The 17421-nt window shown below is 39.5% G+C and overlaps 1 protein-coding gene across 6 annotated transcripts in view; it reads right to left on the reverse strand.

Annotated features, from left to right (window-relative positions):
- The window catches only part of UGGT2 (UDP-glucose glycoprotein glucosyltransferase 2), a 156298-nt gene extending 139794 nt beyond the window's left edge, over nucleotides 1-16504 (reverse strand). For 2 of the 6 annotated variants that reach the window (XM_055542856.1, XM_055542855.1), the window contains exons 1-3: nucleotides 15472-15630; nucleotides 8511-8593; nucleotides 1000-1130 (exon numbers count right to left, since the gene is read on the reverse strand). In XM_055542856.1, coding sequence (XP_055398831.1) covers nucleotides 1000-1130; nucleotides 8511-8593; nucleotides 15472-15623 — 366 coding nt within the window. In that variant the 5' untranslated portion in view covers nucleotides 15624-15630. Of the gene's footprint in view, nucleotides 1-951; nucleotides 1131-8510; nucleotides 8594-15471; nucleotides 15631-16072 lie in introns of those variants that run through there. The other 4 variants (XM_055542858.1, XM_055542857.1, XM_055542859.1 and 1 more) reach the window with 4 other exon arrangements.
- Between the last annotated feature and the right edge of the window lie 917 nt (nucleotides 16505-17421).

Here is a 17421-nt window from a genome sequence, read left to right on the forward strand (position 1 = left end):
AATTCTCTTGCTTTTTCAATGATCCAGCAGATGCCGGAAATTTGTTCTCGGTTGCTATGGCTTTTGTAAATTCAGCTTGAACATCTGGAAGTTCATGGTTCACGTACTGTTGAAGCCTGACTTGGAGAATTTTGAGCATTACTTTACTAGCATGTGAGATGAGTGGAATTGTGTGGTAGTTTGAGCATTCTTTGGCATTGCCTTTCTTTGGGATTGGAATGAAAACTGACCTTTTCCAGTCCTGTGGCCACTGCTGAGTTTTCCAAATTTGCTGGCATATTGAGTGCAGCACTTTCACAGCATCATCTTTCAGGATTTGAAATAGCTCAACTGGAATTTCATCACCTCCACTAGCTTTGTTCATAGTGATGCTTTCAAAGGCCCACTTGACTTCACATTCTAGGATGTCTGGTTCTAGGTGAGTGATCACACCATCGATCTGGGTGGTGAAGAACCTTGTTGTATAGTTCTTCTGTGTATTCCTGCCACCTCTTCTTAATATCTTCTGCTTCTGTTAGGTCCATACCATTTCTGTCCCTTTTTGTGCCCATCTTTGCATGTAAAGTTCCCTTGGAATCTCTAATTTTCTTGAAGAGATCTCTAGTCTTTCCCATTCTATTGTTTTCCTCTATTTCTTTGCACTGATCACTGAGGAAGGCTTTCTTATCTCTCTTTGCTGTTCTTTGGAACTCTACATTGAAATGGGTATAGCTTTCCTTTTCTCCTTTGCTTTTCGCTTCTCTTCTTTTCACAGCTATTTGTAAGGCCTCCTCAGAGAACCATTTTGCCTTTTTGTATACATCAAATAACTATAAAATTACATGAAATATTTAATTATATTATAATCAATGCTAACAATGAAAATATAATCAATGATAGGCTATGGAACCAGGTTTATAAATTTGTAGATCTTTTTTAACTAAAGATATTCACATTAAGAAATTTATTTACGTTCTAGTATGCTTCTTTGTCAAATACAGTCTGGGTATTTTTACATACTTGTTGAAACATCTGAATAGTTGGAGAGTATGCCCTTATAGAGAAAGCAAACTTTAAGAGATTGATATGTAAATTGTCCAAAAATTGTCCAGCTTTCTTCAGGATTAAGTTGTTGTAAGAATAATCTGATTCTGTAAAAAGAATTCAAAAGAAAAGGATGTTAGTATTTTGTATTTCAACACATTATCACATCTCTCAGTGTACAGCTAACTAAACTAATACCATATTTTAAATTTAGAATAGAAGGTGTTACAGAAAAAGGGAAAATCAAGATCTCCATTTTATTATTTACTTCATTTGTACCTTCCAGTGAAGTCCAGGCAATCAATACAAGTCTAGATGAAAATAATCTTGCCCTTAAAATCTAAGTGGAAGACACCAACATTCACTCCCAGGTTGCAGAGTTGTAATACATGGATAAGATATACTGCTGCTGCTACTGCTAAGTCTCTTCAGTGGTGTCCGACTCTGGAAGCCCACCAGGCTCCTCCATCCCTGGGATTCTCCAGGCAAGAACACTGGAGTGGGTTGCCATTTCCTTCTCCAGTGCATGAAAGTGAAAAGTGAAAGTGAAGTCGCTCAGTCGTATCCGACTCTTCACGACTCCATGGACTGCTGCCTACCAGGCTCCTGCATCCATGGCTTTTCCAGGCAAGAGTACTGGAGTGGGGTGCCATTGCCTTCTCCGGGATAAGATATAGGCCCTACTTAAAATTTAAGAGGAGAATAAGAACAGCATAGAACTCTATACCATCTCTAGACCAATTCTTAAGCTGCAATTAAAAATTATTTGTATAATTATTTGTTTAATGCTGTCCTTCCCATTAAGCTAAGCTGTTGAGGCAGGAATCTTTTCTAGTCTTTCAATTATACCTTTCTACTCTTGGCACACAAAATAGACATTTAATACATTTATGGAATTAATATTTAAGAAGTGAATAGACCTTTTCATTAAGGCCAATAATACTTTCCTAAACCTGTATTTCAAAAAGTCATCATATGAGACTCAGTGTGCTCATTCACTTCTACTTCAACAAACTACAGGTGATTTTTCAGGAAGTTATACTGAGTTTCCCTCCAACAGTCAAAAAAATAATGCAAGATTTGCTTTGGTACTAAAAGCAACAAAAAGCAACTAAAGAAGAGATATTATCTTAAAAATGGATCTTAAAAAATTCTAATCACTACAGGGTCAATAACATAGTCAAAATTTAATCACATAACAAAAATAAGACTACATCAGTCAAAATGGATTGGTTTTACATGAAAATATAGAACTGAGTCAACAGAAACAAATCTGAGTAGTACCAGGCAGAGACATCAAAATTTGTCAAGGTCACTGTTAGTTGCTCAGTCCTGTCCTACTCTCTGTGACCCCATGGACTGTGGACCGCCAGGCTCCTCCGTCCACGGGATTCTCCAAGCAAGAATACTGGGGTGGGTAGCCATGCCCTCCTCCAGGGGATCTTCCTGACCCAGGGACTGAAACCACGTCTCCTGCATTGCAGGCAGATTCTTTACCATCTGAGCCACCAAACTGTCTCTAATGTAGTAACAGATATAGGATTCAGGGGTTTACAGAAAGTAAACATGTATTTTAGGCTTAACTTGCAAGACAATCATGAATGCATTTGACTATTTTATGTTTTAGGTAATGTTTAAAAATAACTAAATCCTTGCTCACCAACTAACCTGCCAATAATGATTTTGCTCTTTCAATATTTTTCATCTTTAGTTTCACCTTTCACTCAGTTTTTTACATATTGGCATTTAATATACATAAATCACTCATTTTTTCTTTTTTTTAAGCCACAGCAGCACTTGATGAGTTAGGTACTGGCTCATCAATGGCACCCCACTCCAGTACTCTTGCCTGGAAAATCCCATGGACAGAGGAGCCCTGTAAGCTGCAGTCCATGGGGTCGCGAAGAGTCGGACACGACTGAGCGACTTCACTTTCACTTTTCACTTTCATGCATTGGAGAAGGAAATGGCAACCCACTCCAGCGTTCTTGCCTAGAGAATCCCAGGGATGGGGGAGCCTGGTGGGCTGCCGTCTATAGGGTCGCACAGAGTAGGACACAACTGAAGCGACACAGCAGCAGCAGCAGCAATCCTGGAAAATTTAACAATATCTCTACTTCTTCAACTTACTATAGTTTTTCAATACTATACCAGTAAAACTGCTCTCAAACTCATTACTAATTTTTCTGTTGCTTAAGGTTAATATTTGTATTACTTGGTTCATCTTTAGTATTTGATAACATCTATCACTTATCACTCAACATGGCTTTCATCATACCACATTTTCTAGGTTTTTGCCTACCTCCACTGGTACTCCTTAGACTCTATCTCATGTTCTTCTCTGGTTATCTCTTAAACACTGGTGTTCTTTATCTATTTTCTTCTCATTCCATCCTTTCTCCCTATAACTGCCACTACCTTCTTGGTGTTGCTAATTTCCAAATCCTATCTTTTAGCTTAGATTTTTTAACCTAAATCTCTCACTAGTATCAGCTTACTGGATATCCTCACTTGGATATTCCACAAGCATTTCAAATGTGACGCATCCAGACAGCAAACATTTTCCTACCCCAAACCTGGCTCTCAGTTATAATTAATTAAGCTAGAAATGTCATAACCTTTTCTAAAAATCTTTCCTTTAAAATATATAGACAACTTTATTTGTGTAGAAACTATTAAAATCTTTATGGACTTTCAGAATTTTTATATGCTGAGAACATGGAAAAATGAAAATAGACCGACTCTGGAGTCAGATAAACCTTGGTTGACATTTCTGATTCACCACACAAAACAACACAGGTTAGCTAACTATCTTGAGACATCAATAAATACATAACTCTATGGCAGAACCATACAAAATCATTTAAAAACAGGTAATTCAACATTTAAAAGGTTTTAATATGCTGGCACATAATGTAAACTGTCCTCATGAAATAGCAGGAAACTAGCACCTGAATTCAAAAAGTTAATGTTCAACATCTATAATTTGTTTTAGGCAAGTGTATCACTGAAATTATTCTTCAGTGAAGAGTACTTAAAAGGCCTCATGGAGATTCAACAACCTAGAAAATTGTAAGTAACTAAGGGTTTTAATGTATCCTATAGAATGACTTGAAAACAAATTCAGTGAAGCCTGATAGTTTTAAACATATTTAATTCCTCATATATACCATTTATTCCTATGCCTAGCAAGATCAGCAATGAGGCAGCAATATGCATTTGACTCTCACCATTATGAACAACTTCAACAGAATTATATTTTTGTTAGTAAATCTTAATACAATTCATTTTAGCTGTTCAACCTTGAAATACATACATATCCTATGCTTGAGTTTAGGTATTCCTGAGCTTATATTCCAACTTGTTAATGACCTGCCTCCAGTCTGTCCAGACATGATGTTTCATTTAGGTATAAAATATGCTAATAAACCTAAGCGACTTAAAGGGTTCAAAATTTATAAAAGTAATTTTCAACACAGCTTCTCCAATAGAAAATGTCACCAAAGAAGTCCATAAACATGTACTGAGAAGAAAAAATTTGAGATAGGGACACTCAGGATTTTAAGTGAGAGCCAGAAAATCTGGTGTTAGTTTCTTTTTTTTAACTATCACGAAAACCTGATATATTTATTTAGCTTTTTAAAAAAAAATCTCAAATAGCAAAACTAAAATTACTATTCAGTTCAGTTGCTCAGTCACGTTTGACTCTCTGCGATCCCATGGACTGCCGCACACCAGGCCTCACTGTCCATCACCAACTCCCAGAGTTTACTCAAACTCATGTCCATTGAGTCCGTGATGCCATCCAAGCATCTCATCCTCTGTCATTCCCTTCTCCTCCCACCTTCAATCTTTTCCAGCATCAGAGTCCTTTCAAATGAGTCAGCTCTTCGCATCAGGTAGCCAAAGTATTGGAGTTTCAGCTTCAGCATCAGTCCTTCCAATGAATATTCAGGACTGATTTCCTTTAGGATGAACTGGTTAGATCTCCTTGCAGTCCAAGGGACTCTCAAGAGTCTTCTCCAACACCACAGTTCAAAAGCATCAATTCTTCGGTACTCAGCTTTTTTTATAGTCCAACTCTCACATCCATACATGACCACTGGAAAAACCATAGCCTTGATTAGACGGACCTTTGTTGGCAAAGTAATATCTCTGCTTTTTAATATGCTGTCTAGGTTGGTCATAACTTTTCTTCCAAGGAATAAGCGTCTTTTAATTGCATGGCTGCAGTCACCATCTGCAGTGATTTTGGAGCCCACAAAAATAAAGCCTGACAGTGTTTCCCCATCTATATGCTATGAAGTGATGGGACCAGATGCCATGATCTTCATTTTCTGAATGTTGAGTTTTAAGCCAACTTTTTCACTCTCCTCTTTCACTTTCATCAAGAGGCTCTTTAGTTCTTCTTTGCTTTCTGCCATAAGGGTGGTGTCATCTGCATATCTGATATTTCTGCATATTTCATCTGATATCATCTGCATATTTCTCCCAGAAATTTTGATTTCAGCTTGTGCTTCATTCAGCCGAAGTGTTTCTCATGATATACTCTGCATAGAAGTTCAATAAGCAGGGTGACAATATACAGCCTTGACATACTTCTTTTCCTATGTGGAACCAGTCTGTTGTTCCATGTCCAGTTCTAACTGCTCCTTCCTGACCTGCATACAGATTTCTCAAGAGGCAGGTCAGGTGGTCTGGTATTCCCATCTCTTTCAGAATTTTTCACAGTTTGTGGTGATCCACACAGTCAAAGGGCTTGGCATAGTCAATAAGGCATAAATAGATGTTTTTCTGGAACTCTCTTGCTTTTTCGATAATCCAACGGATGTAGGAAATTTGATCTCTGGTTCCTCTGCCTTTTTAAAACCAGCTTGAACACGTGGAAGTTCACAGTTCATGTACTGTTGAAGTCTGGCTTTGAGAATTTTGAGCATTACTTTACTAGCATGTCAGATCAGATCAGATCAGTCGCTCAGTCGTGTCCGACTCTTTGCGACCCCATGAATCGCAGCACTCAAGGCCTCCCTGTCCATCACCAACTCCCAGAGTTCACCCAGACTCACATCCATCGAGTCAGTGATGCCATCCAGCCATCTCATCCTCTGTTGTCCCCTTCTCCTCCTGCCCCCAATCCCTCCCAGCATCAGAGTCTTTTCCAATGAGTCAACTCTTCGCATGAGGTGGCCAAAGTACTGGAGTTTCAGCTTTAGCATCATTCCTTCCAAAGAAATCCCAGGGCTGATCTCCTGCAGAATGGACTGGTTGCATCTCCTTGCAGTCCAAGGGACTCTCAAGAGTCTTCTCCGACACCACAGTTCAAAAGCATCCATTCTTCGGCGCTCAGCCTTCTTCACAGTCCAACTCTCACATCCATACATAACCACAGGAAAATCCATAGCCTTGACTAGACGGACCTTTGTTGGCAAACTAATGTCTCTGCTTTTGAATATGCTATCTAGGTTGGTCATAACTTTCCTTCCAAGGAGTAAGCGTCTTTTAATTTCATGGCTGCAGTCACCCTCTGCAGTGATTTTGAAGCCCAGAAAAATAAAGTCTGACACTGTTTCCACTGTTTCCCCATCTATTTCCCATGAAGTGGTGGGACCGGATGCCATGATCTTCGTTTTCTGAATGTTGAGCTTTAAGCCAACTTTTTCACTCTCCACTTTCATCAAGAGACTTTTGAGTTCCTCTTCACTTTCTGCCATAAGGGTGGTGTCATCTGCATATCTGAGGTTATTGATATTTCTCCCAGAAATCTTGATTCCAGTTTGTGTTTCTTCCAGTCCAGCGCTTCTCATGATGTACTCTGCATATAAGTTAAATAAACAGGGTGACAATTACAGCCTTGATGAACTCCTTTTTCTGGTTGGAACCAGTCTGTTGTTCCATGTCCAGTTCTAACTGTTGCTTCCTGACCTGACTAGCACGTCAGATGAGTACAATTGTGTGGTAGTTTGAGCATTCTTTGGCATTGCCTTTCTTTGGATTGCAATGAAAACTGACCTTTTCCAGTCCTGTGGCCAGTGCTGAGTTTTCCAAATTTGCTGGCAAATTGAGTGCAGCACTTTCATAGCACCATCTTTTAGGATTTGAAATAGCTCAACTGGTATAAATACAAAACCAACAATCTCCCATTGCTTTACAAGTAGACTTCTAAGTGGTCATAGTTTCTCCTTGCAATCTACTCCTGTTGTCTCTTCTGCTTGTTTTCCTTTCCCTATGATTTCACTAAATCCTGTCATCCAAACTCAACTCCAGCCCTTACCACTGGAAAGGTTGTCATGTTCTCTGAAATACTGACCAGGCCCCTCTTTACATATTTCCATGTTACACGTATCCATTCCTAGTAAAGCTGTGATCACTTACTAGTACATGTAGCGGTTCTGCTGTTTCCATCATATTACAGGTTTGGAGAACACAGATCACATTTATTCATGTTTGCATTCTCAGTATCTAAAGCAGTGCATACTGTCTCTCATGATTCAAATAATGATTATCGAATAATGAAGGTTTTTAGTAAGTTTTTTCAAAGAGTAAATTACTTGTTTTTGAAAATAATTTCAGTTTACAATATTAAAGGTATGTCTGTTCTCTTTATCTTAACCCTATCTTATAAAATCATAAAATTGTTGAACTTAAAGGCCACTTAAGCCAAACAAGCTCTAGTAAATGAACACTTAAAACATTCAAAACCATTGTTCATCTTACATTTACACTCAGGAATAAAATCCTAAACTACTTAATCATCCTACTATGAAGTTTTCTCTATGCTTAAAAGGTGAGAAAATTCCTCTTGAGGGTTTTAATGTTAACATCATTTATTCTATTCTCTGTAGAGACAGTAAACTAATCTTTTTCTTTAACCTTTCCTTATAACAATAATTAACCTTTCAGCCTCCACTGCTAAAATCTAATTTCAGCATCTGATATTCCCTAAGAAACACAGTAATAAACACGTGTTCATTCTAAAACTATGTATGTATGTGTATATGTGTGTGTGTGTGTGTATAGGTATAAAAAGCAGGAATGATTAACTCCATTTTCTAAATTATGAAATGAAAGTATACAGGTTATCTGACTTGTTAAGGGCAAAAATTAAAAATCTGTTTTAAGAGTTCAGGAGTAAAAGTATTATGGCAAAAAAAAATTATTTCACTATTATTACATGCAAAACTAATACTATTTCAAAGAAATCTAGGTAAAAAGAAAACCATAATTCAACAATTTCTATTTCTTGATTATAATGTAATAGCCAAACGCCGCTAATTATAAAAGTTTTCTTATAATAAAGTATTAAAACCTTATACGTTCGGAAATGGATGATTGGAATAGTTTCCATTAAAATATCTTCAAAGTTAATATTCAGATTTACTAGCCTAATTAAGTATACACACTTAAACATTACCATTAAAAACAATAAACATGTCTAACATAGGCACAAAAATATGTATCTGGAAAGCTGAAATATGTACATCACCTACCTGTTTGCTTATAAATTGCTAATTCTTGTACAGTTTCCAAAAACTGCCAAAATTTTTCATTACTTTCTTCTGCTATAAATTCACTATTAAAAATAAAAGTAATCAGTTAATAGCTAGAAAATAAAAAGTGATTTTGATACTATAAAATGTATTTCAGAGCCAAATTACAGCTTCTGGTAAAAACCAAAACTCCCAAAACTAAAGTTATCGATTTCCATCTACTATAATGCAAAAAGAGAACACATTGATGATTCTTACCTGAGTTTTCATTCTAAACTATAGGCATATAATCGTAACTAGAAAAGACTATATGACAAATTACTTTTGGTTTTTCCTCTTTATTAGGTAAAAAATGGATAACTTATTTTGTCCTCTATGTGAAATGCCCTGAGAAGTATAACTTAATGGCAATATAGGGTTTGATCCCTGGGTCAGGAAGATCCCCTGGAGAAGGAAATGGCAACCCACTACAGTATCCTTGCCTGGAAAATCTCATGGACAGAGGAGCCTGGTGGGCTATGGTCCATGGGGCTGCAAAGAGTTGGACACGACTGTACTGACTTAGCATGCACACATGTGTAATGCCCTGAGAGGTATAATTTAATGGCAATACAGACAGTGTTATATAAAAGTAAAAAAGGTAAAAAATAGCCTATTTTTCACAAACAAAACCTGGTCTTATAAACATCTTTAGAAAGCAATATTATTATTTTTATTTAGCTACGTATTTGTGTAGACAATCTTATTTCAAACAGAAAATATCTTAATCAAAAAATTAACAGAAAATTGATACACTGCATTAGGTCTTTGACCTGGAAACCCCCCAAAAACTGCCATTTATCCAAAGAGCATAGGTAAGAAAAATTAGCCAAAGCAATGTAAAGCCTTTTGGAAATAGTGAAATAAGTGAAAGGTTATTCAGTCTTGTTTAGAACAAAGTGCAAGACACCAAAAACAAGTAGATCTAACTATTTAAACTAGAAAAGATATAACCAAACAGACGGTACAGATTCTGCTATCGCCCACCTTATCTTTTTTTTAGCCTCAGTAAACCTAATGATTAATATAAATGGTAAGTATTGAGGAGATTCAAGACACATGCAAAGTTAGCTAATTCTTGTAAGTCTGAGATGATCAGTAAAGGCAGAAAAGGAGGTGAGAAAACTGATTAATTCATCAACATACTAAACATGACAGGTATATGAATTTAAAGCACTAACTTCAAGGCAACCCTTGTTATTAATGGTGTCCAACTCAATGGCATTAAAACAGGCAAACAAACACACAAAAAGGCTAAAAGGAAGGAAACTATGGGAAACACTAAATAGATGTGACCAAAAAGTGATGGTACAAAACCTTTACAAAAGTAGAGCACAACACTTATTATTTAACTGACTTGACCAAACACTATTGACAATGCTCATATATTGTGCAACTATGGGAAAAACACTTCTTCCATATGTCAGAATTTATACATATGAGTATGATCCTTCAAAGTAATCACCTTACTCAAGTATTCCCTTACAATTACTCCTTCGCTATACCACTGCTCTAACACTTTGAGAACGCTTCTTGAATTACTTTCATGGGCAATTTGCCAGTCACTACTCTTAGAGGAGAAAATATCCTTGATAGACCATCTAAATCAGCATCTCACCTTCCAAAAATGTAAGTTATTACTTTGGTGAAAATTTTTAAAAGGAAAAAAAAATTCAAAATTCTGGTATTTCCAGTTTGTTTACTTGTTTTATATAATCAGATCAGATCAGATCAGTCATTCAGTCGTGTCCGACTCTTTAGCACCAAATAACAAGGTTTCTTCCCAAAAGAATTTTATCTATTCTAACATAGATAAAAAAAAATTTCCGTAGAGGATGATTTTACACATACTAAAGAGCTGGACAGTAATTATAAGTGTTATTTCAAAAAATATTTTCAGTAAGAGCAACACCAGTGGAATAAATACGGTTTAAATGTTTAAGTTATGGTATATGTGTTGAAAAATTTAATCTCACCAGCCTATAAACATCCCTAGCAAATAGTACTAAATTATAAATGTCTTAGGGCCTCCCTGGTAGCTCAGCTGGTAAGAATCTACCTTCAATGCAGGAGACCCTGGTTTGATTCCTCGGTCAGGAAGATCCCCTGGAGAAGGGATAGGCCACCAGTATTCTTGGGCTATCCAGCATTCCTGGGCTTCCCTGGTGGCTTAGATGGTAAAGAATCTGCATGCAATGTGGGCAACCTGGGTTCCATCCCTGGGTTGGTAAGATCCCCTGGAGGGAGGCATGGCAACCCACTCCAGTATTCTATATTTCTGCCAACAGTCTCCTCAAGGCAATCTGGGCTTTTTCTACCACTAGAAAATCTAGGTTTTTGCCTCTCAAAACTCTTCCAGCTTCTGTCAGATTCAACAGATAATTCTACATTTTTAGGTATTTGTTACAGCAGTACCCTACTTCAAGGTACAAAATCAAATCAGTTTCCTATTGCTGCTGTAATAAATTATCAAAAATTTGGTGACTTAAAACAACAGAAACTTATTGTCTCACAGTTCTGGAGAAGTCCAAAATCAAGGTATTGGTAGGGCTATGCTCCCTCCAAAGGCTCTAGGGGAGAACCTTCCAGGTTCTGAAAGCTTAAGGTGGTCCTTGGTTTGTGGCTACATCAATCCTATCTCTGTCTCTATTCATATGTCCTCCTCTTCCTGTGTCTTCTCTTATGTATCTTATAAGCGTATTGGACTTAGCACCCATCCAGATCCATAAGAATCATGTTTTAAGACCCTTAATTACATTGTCAAAGAGCCGTTTTCCAAATGAGGTAACATTCACAGGTTCCAGGGGTTAGGATGTGGACATATCTTTTTGGAAGCCATCTTTCAACCCACTACAAGTTATGGGGTTGGTACATCAGAGTGGGACTAGACTGTGAAGAACCCAGGGATGCTCCTTAGAGCATCCTATGGGAGTTCCAGTTCTCAGACTCTTGAGGCAAGTAGAAATTGAAACACTCCAACTGCCAGTCTAATACTGGAAGAAGTTAGACTGATTTGGAACTGAGTGTGAGACCATATCCATGCAAAGTATGGAAGAAACTGGGGAAAAGGTAGAGGAATAGGACATATTTTAAACTAGAATATTTTGTTTAATAAAAACTGTTTTATTGTAATTTCTATACTACATCTAAATATCTATATATTGTAACATCTATACAGATGTATCTATACCACAGAAATTTAATGGATCACAAGAGACTATGAACAATTAAACAACAACAAACTGGGCAGCCTAGAAGAAATGAATAAACTTCTAGAAACATACAACTTATCAAGACTGACCCATGAAATAGAAAAATCCAAACAGACTTATTATTAGTAAGGAGACTGAATCTGTAATCAAAAGCTTCCCAATAAACAAAAGTCCAGAACCAGATAGCTTCATTGTTGAATTCTACCAAACATGTGTGACAGAAACCAACACAATATTGTATAGCAATTATCCTTCGATTAAAAATAAACTTAAAAAATAAAATAAAGAATATCAATCCTCAAACTCTTTCAAAATAAAACACTCTCAAACTTGTTTTATAAGACCAGCATTATTCTGATACCAAAACCAGAAAAGGACACAAGAAAATTAAAGGTCAACATTCCTGCTGAACAGAAATGCAAAAATCTTCAACAAAATATTAGCAAATTAAATACATTAAAAGGATCATACACCATAATCAAGCTATTCCAGGGAGGCAAGGATGGTTTAATACCCACAAATATACAAATGTGAAATACCACATTAACAAATTAAAGATAAAAATCACATGATCATCCCGATCAGATCAGATCAGATCAGTCGCTCAGTCGTGTCCGACTCTTTGCGACCCCATGAATCGCAGCACGCCAGGCCTCCCTGTCCATCACCAACTCCCGGAGTTCACTCAGACTCACGTCCATCGAGTCAATGATGCCATCCAGCCATCTCATCCTCTGTCATCCCCTTCTCCTCCTGCCCCAATCCCTCCTAGCATCAGAGTCTTTTCCAATGAGTCAACTCTTTGCATGAGGTGGTCAATAGACACACACCAAAAAAAGCATTTGAAAAAAATCAGTATCAAGATGAAAAAACTAAAAATGGGTATAGAGGGAATGTCCTCAACATGTGCTGTGCTTAGTTGCTCAGTCATGTCTGACCCTTTGCGAGCCCATGGATTGTAGCCTGCCAGGCTCCTCTGTCCATGGGGATTCTCCAGGCAAGAAAAGTGGAGTGGGTTGCCAAGCTCTCCTCCAGGGGATTTTCCCAAACCAGGGACTGAACCCAGGTCTTCCGCATTGCAGGCAGATTCTTTAAAGTCTAAGCCACCATGGAAGACCAAGAATACTGGAGTGGGCAGCCTCTCTCTCCTCAACATAATAAAGGCCATACACAACAACAACAGCAACAAAAAAAAACAAAGAGATGGGCTTGCCCGGTGGCTCAGTGGTAAAGAATCCATCTACCAATGCAGGAGACATCAGTTCAATCACTGATCTGGGAAGATCCCACGTGCCGCAGAGCAACTAAGCCCGTGCACTACAGCTATTAAGCCTGTGCTCTAGAGCCTAGGAACTAGAGAAAAGCCCATGCAGCAATAAAGACTTAGTAGAGCCAAAAATAAATAAAATTATATATATATATATATCATATAAATATAAAAGACAAGATAACAAGTGTGGTGAGGCTGTGGAGAAAAAGAAATCCATGTGCACCCTTGCTGGTTATGTAAACAGATAAGGCCACTATGGAAAACAGTTTGGAGGTTCATCAAAAATTTTTACAAACTCAGCCATTAAAAAGAATACATTTGAATCAGTTCTAATGAGGTGGATGAAACTGGAGCCTATTATACAGAGTGAAGTAAGCCAGAAAGAAAAACACCAATACAGTATACTAACGCATATATATGGAATTTAGAAAGATGGTAACAATAACCCTGTATATGAGACAGCAAAAGAGACACTGATGTATAGAACAGTCTTTTGGACTCTGTGGCAGAGGGAGAGGGTGGGATGATTTGGGAGAATGGCATTGAAATATGTATAATATCATATATGAAACGAGTCGCCAGTCCAGGTTCGATGCACGATACTGGATGCTTGGGGCTGGTGCACTGGGAAGACCCAGAGGGAGGGTATGGGGAGGGAGGAGGGAGGAGGGTTCAGGATGGGGAACACATGTATACCTGTGGCGGATTCACTTTGATATATGGCAAAACCAATACAATATTGTAAAGTTAAAAAATAAGATAAAATTAAAAAAAATTTTTTTTACAAACTATCATATGATCCAGCAATTCCAATTCTGGGTGAAAACACTGTAACTAAAATACAGGCAGTCCTATGTTCAGTGCAGCATTATTTACAATGGCCAAGATATGTTAACAACCTAAGAATCCACTGAATGATAAATGAATACAGAAAATGTAGAGACAGGAAGATGGCAGAGGAGCATGTGAACATGGAGTGCATCTCTCTCCATGGATGTATCAGGAATACCCCTTCAGACACAGAAGGTCTTGCAGAACATCAGCTGAGAGTGGGCAAGAGTCCCTGACCACTAGAAAGGAATATACAGATCCATGCAAAATTCGGCAGGATGAAAGGAGAAGTGGGAAAAAGGAGAGTGAGCAGGACTGTACCTGCACATGGGAGGGTGGGGGACCTGAAGCAGTGGTCAGTTCCCCTTATCAGGGAAACTGTGCGGGACACTGGAGAAGCATTTGGGGCTGTTGGAGAGTGCAGAAAATGTACACACACACACAGACGAGTATTATTCAGCCATAAAGAAAGAAAATACTGCTATTTGTGAGAACTTGGACAGACCTGAGGGAATTTTGCTCAGTGAAATAAGTCAGAGACAAATACCCTATGAAATCTTAAAACAAACATAACACAGTAAGGAAATGAGCTCCTATACAGGGAACAGATTGGGTGCCAGAAGCAGGGAGGTGGGAGAAACGAGTGAAGGTGGTCAAAAGGTGCAAATTTTTGGCTACAATATAAATAATCGGTCATGGGGATGTAACATACAGCATGGTGACTATAGTTAAAGAACTGCATATTGGAAAGCTGCCAAGAGAGATCCTAAAAGTTCTCATCACAAGAAAAGAAACCTTTGTAATTATGTGTGCTGACAGATATTAACTGGACTTATGTCCATGGTGATAATTGCACACTATGTGAACACATCATCAAATCATTATGTTGCACACCTGAAACTAATACCTTACATAAATTATAGCTCAATTAAAAAAAAAATCTGTTTTCGTATCTTATATATGCAACTTCACGGAGGTGATGAAGACTCTTTGGAACCAAAAGCTATGGCTCTGGTGCAGTATTAATACAAAAGCAACTGGCATTAAAACTTCATGCCAACAAAACTTCATGCCGGTTAAAAAAGGAAAAAGAAAATTCAAATTTTGTTTAGCTACTGGAATACTAAGATTAAAATTCATTATCTCCCAGTTTTGTTTCTCCACATAAGGTACATGATACCTTATGCACTAACTCCAACTGAGGAGATTCAGAAAGAAGTCAGAGCTTTGGGACGCTCTCTTCTCCATAGAAAGCCATCGTATGAAATTAGGTGCTTCAACTACCGGTTCCTAAAAACTAGAACTGCCTCCATCAATTGCAGAGCTTGCACTAAACGCCACAGTCCACCTCCCAGTCTTCCTTTTCTCTCACGTAAATGCTAAGAAAATCCAAAGGAATTAAAAATTTTCAAACCCGTGGGTGAGGCAAAGAAGGAATGGAGGGGAAAAGGAGCCGCAAGTGAGTGCGGCGCCCAGGGTACCAAGAGGAGGAGGTGATGCTCTGAAGGTCAGGCGTCCGAGGCGTCGTCGAGGTCCCGGGGCGCCCACAGCCCCGCCGCACCCTCCCTCCGCGCGGGCTCGGCGGAGGGTCCGGCCCGCACTCCCTCACCTGGCCTCCAGCAGCAGCGGGGTCTCCGGCCACTTGGCGGCCAAGTGGGCCGTCACCGCCTTGGACGCGGAGGCCGTCCGGGCTCCGAGCAGCGAGAGCCAGAGCGCCGTGAAGCCCAGGAGCAGCCGCACTACGCCGGCGGCCTTTGCCATGGTGCGGACAGGGAAGCGCGAGCCCCTCAGACCCGGCGCCTTCAGCCCACAGCCGCCACGCTACAGCCGGCTCCTCCCGTCGCGCGACCGCCCACTTCCGGTGGGGGGAGCGCGAGTCCGTTACACGGGCCGGGGCCTGGCGGGTGCCGAGCGCATGCGCCGAGCGCTCCGCCGCTGTCCCGGGAGCCCCCGAGGGCGGACCCCTGGGCCACGTACGTGCAAGGCGGCGCCGGAGTGCGGAGCTTGGCTGGTACCCTGGCGGTCCCGCCACCGGGACCTCAGGCTCTCGGCCCGAGGATGTGGGACACCGGGAGGGGAGACTGAAGTGGGATTTTGGCCGACTAAGTGTGGCTGAAGATGGCAAAATCTGGACGCGAAGGCAGGAATCAGCGTGGAAAAAAGGCTTTCTTTACATAGGCGAAAAAGAAGGTCTTCCAAAAGTTAAATACCTCCCTCGTGGGGTTCTCAAGTTTTATTGCATATCTGAGTCACCTGGTAGAGCTTTTAGACAGCCCGTTTCCCCAGACCACAACACGCACCAGTTACAGGGGACTATCCGGGGGTGAGATTCGGTCTTCAATAAATAGTATTTTACCCGGCCTTCCTGCCAGGTGTTTCGAGTGTGTTCGAAAAACAGTGACATCACTTGGAGGGCTTGCTAAAACACAAGGTGCTGGGTCTCATCCCAGTGTTTCTGATTCAGTAGGTCTGGTGCGGGGGTCTGATAATCCGCATCTCATACCCATCAAGTTCCCAGGTAATGCTGATTCTGCTGTCTGGGAGCTGTGCAAAAGCCTTCGTCTTCAAAAGTGGTCCACATACTTGAAGCGTCAGCATCACCTGTGAGCTCATTAGAAATGCAGGATCCCAGGCCCCACCTCAACCCTATTGAATCCAAACCCCTGGCGTAACAGGAACCTCACGTGATATCTGTGCTCATTAAAGTTTTCAGAAGAGCTAGTTTAGAGAAAAAACAGGTGAAAATGCATAGAAAAGTGATAGTTGCTCTTGTCATTATCAGCCAAAATCATTATCAGCTGTGATTGAAACTCACTTTCAATCAAGGACTGTCTGACCCCCAAAACTCTTTTTTTTTTTTTTTCCCAAAACTCTTGAATTTAGTACATCCAGTTCAATGCCAAAGCCTTGGAGCAGAGTTAACTGTTTTTCCAGTAGGTATGACTCAGTAAGTCAAAATATTCAGTTTTATTTAACTGGGCAGAGGTGGAGCCTCAAGATTCTGGCTCCTAGTCAGGAATGATCCTTTTTCTATTCAGAAGAGAGTAAATTTATTGTATATATTACAATATATGGTAAATAGAAGCAGCAGCTGGGATAACTAGTTTAGGGATTGCTCGTGGGCCATTCCTTTCTCCCCCCTTACTCTTTTGCACTATAGGGAATCTGGGTCTCTCCAAGTTACTGAAACATGATCATTCCACTTTTTCTTTTCCCCTCATCCTTGTAAACATACTGGTTCCTTGGAAGACCTTGCTCTGGAAATTCCATTCAGGTCTCACTTCCTGAGGTTAGCTTTCATTTCCTGATTTCTCCCACTTGGTATGATCTATCCCTCCTCTAAATTCCCATAAGTTCTTTATTTTAACTGCCATATACCACTTATAATTCTCACTTTAGAATTTGAATACAGTGCTTATTTATTCTCCTCCTAGAGATGATATATTCCCTGAGGGCTCATGCCTTATTCATTTTTAGCATCTCTTGCAGTACCTAGCATAGTACATGTTATTGAGGCTAAATAAATATTGAAGAGTTCCTGTTTTATGGGTCAGTAGGC

Source organism: Bubalus kerabau, chromosome 12, assembly GCF_029407905.1.
Source record: "Bubalus kerabau isolate K-KA32 ecotype Philippines breed swamp buffalo chromosome 12, PCC_UOA_SB_1v2, whole genome shotgun sequence".
Lineage (NCBI taxonomy): Eukaryota > Metazoa > Chordata > Mammalia > Artiodactyla > Bovidae > Bubalus > Bubalus kerabau.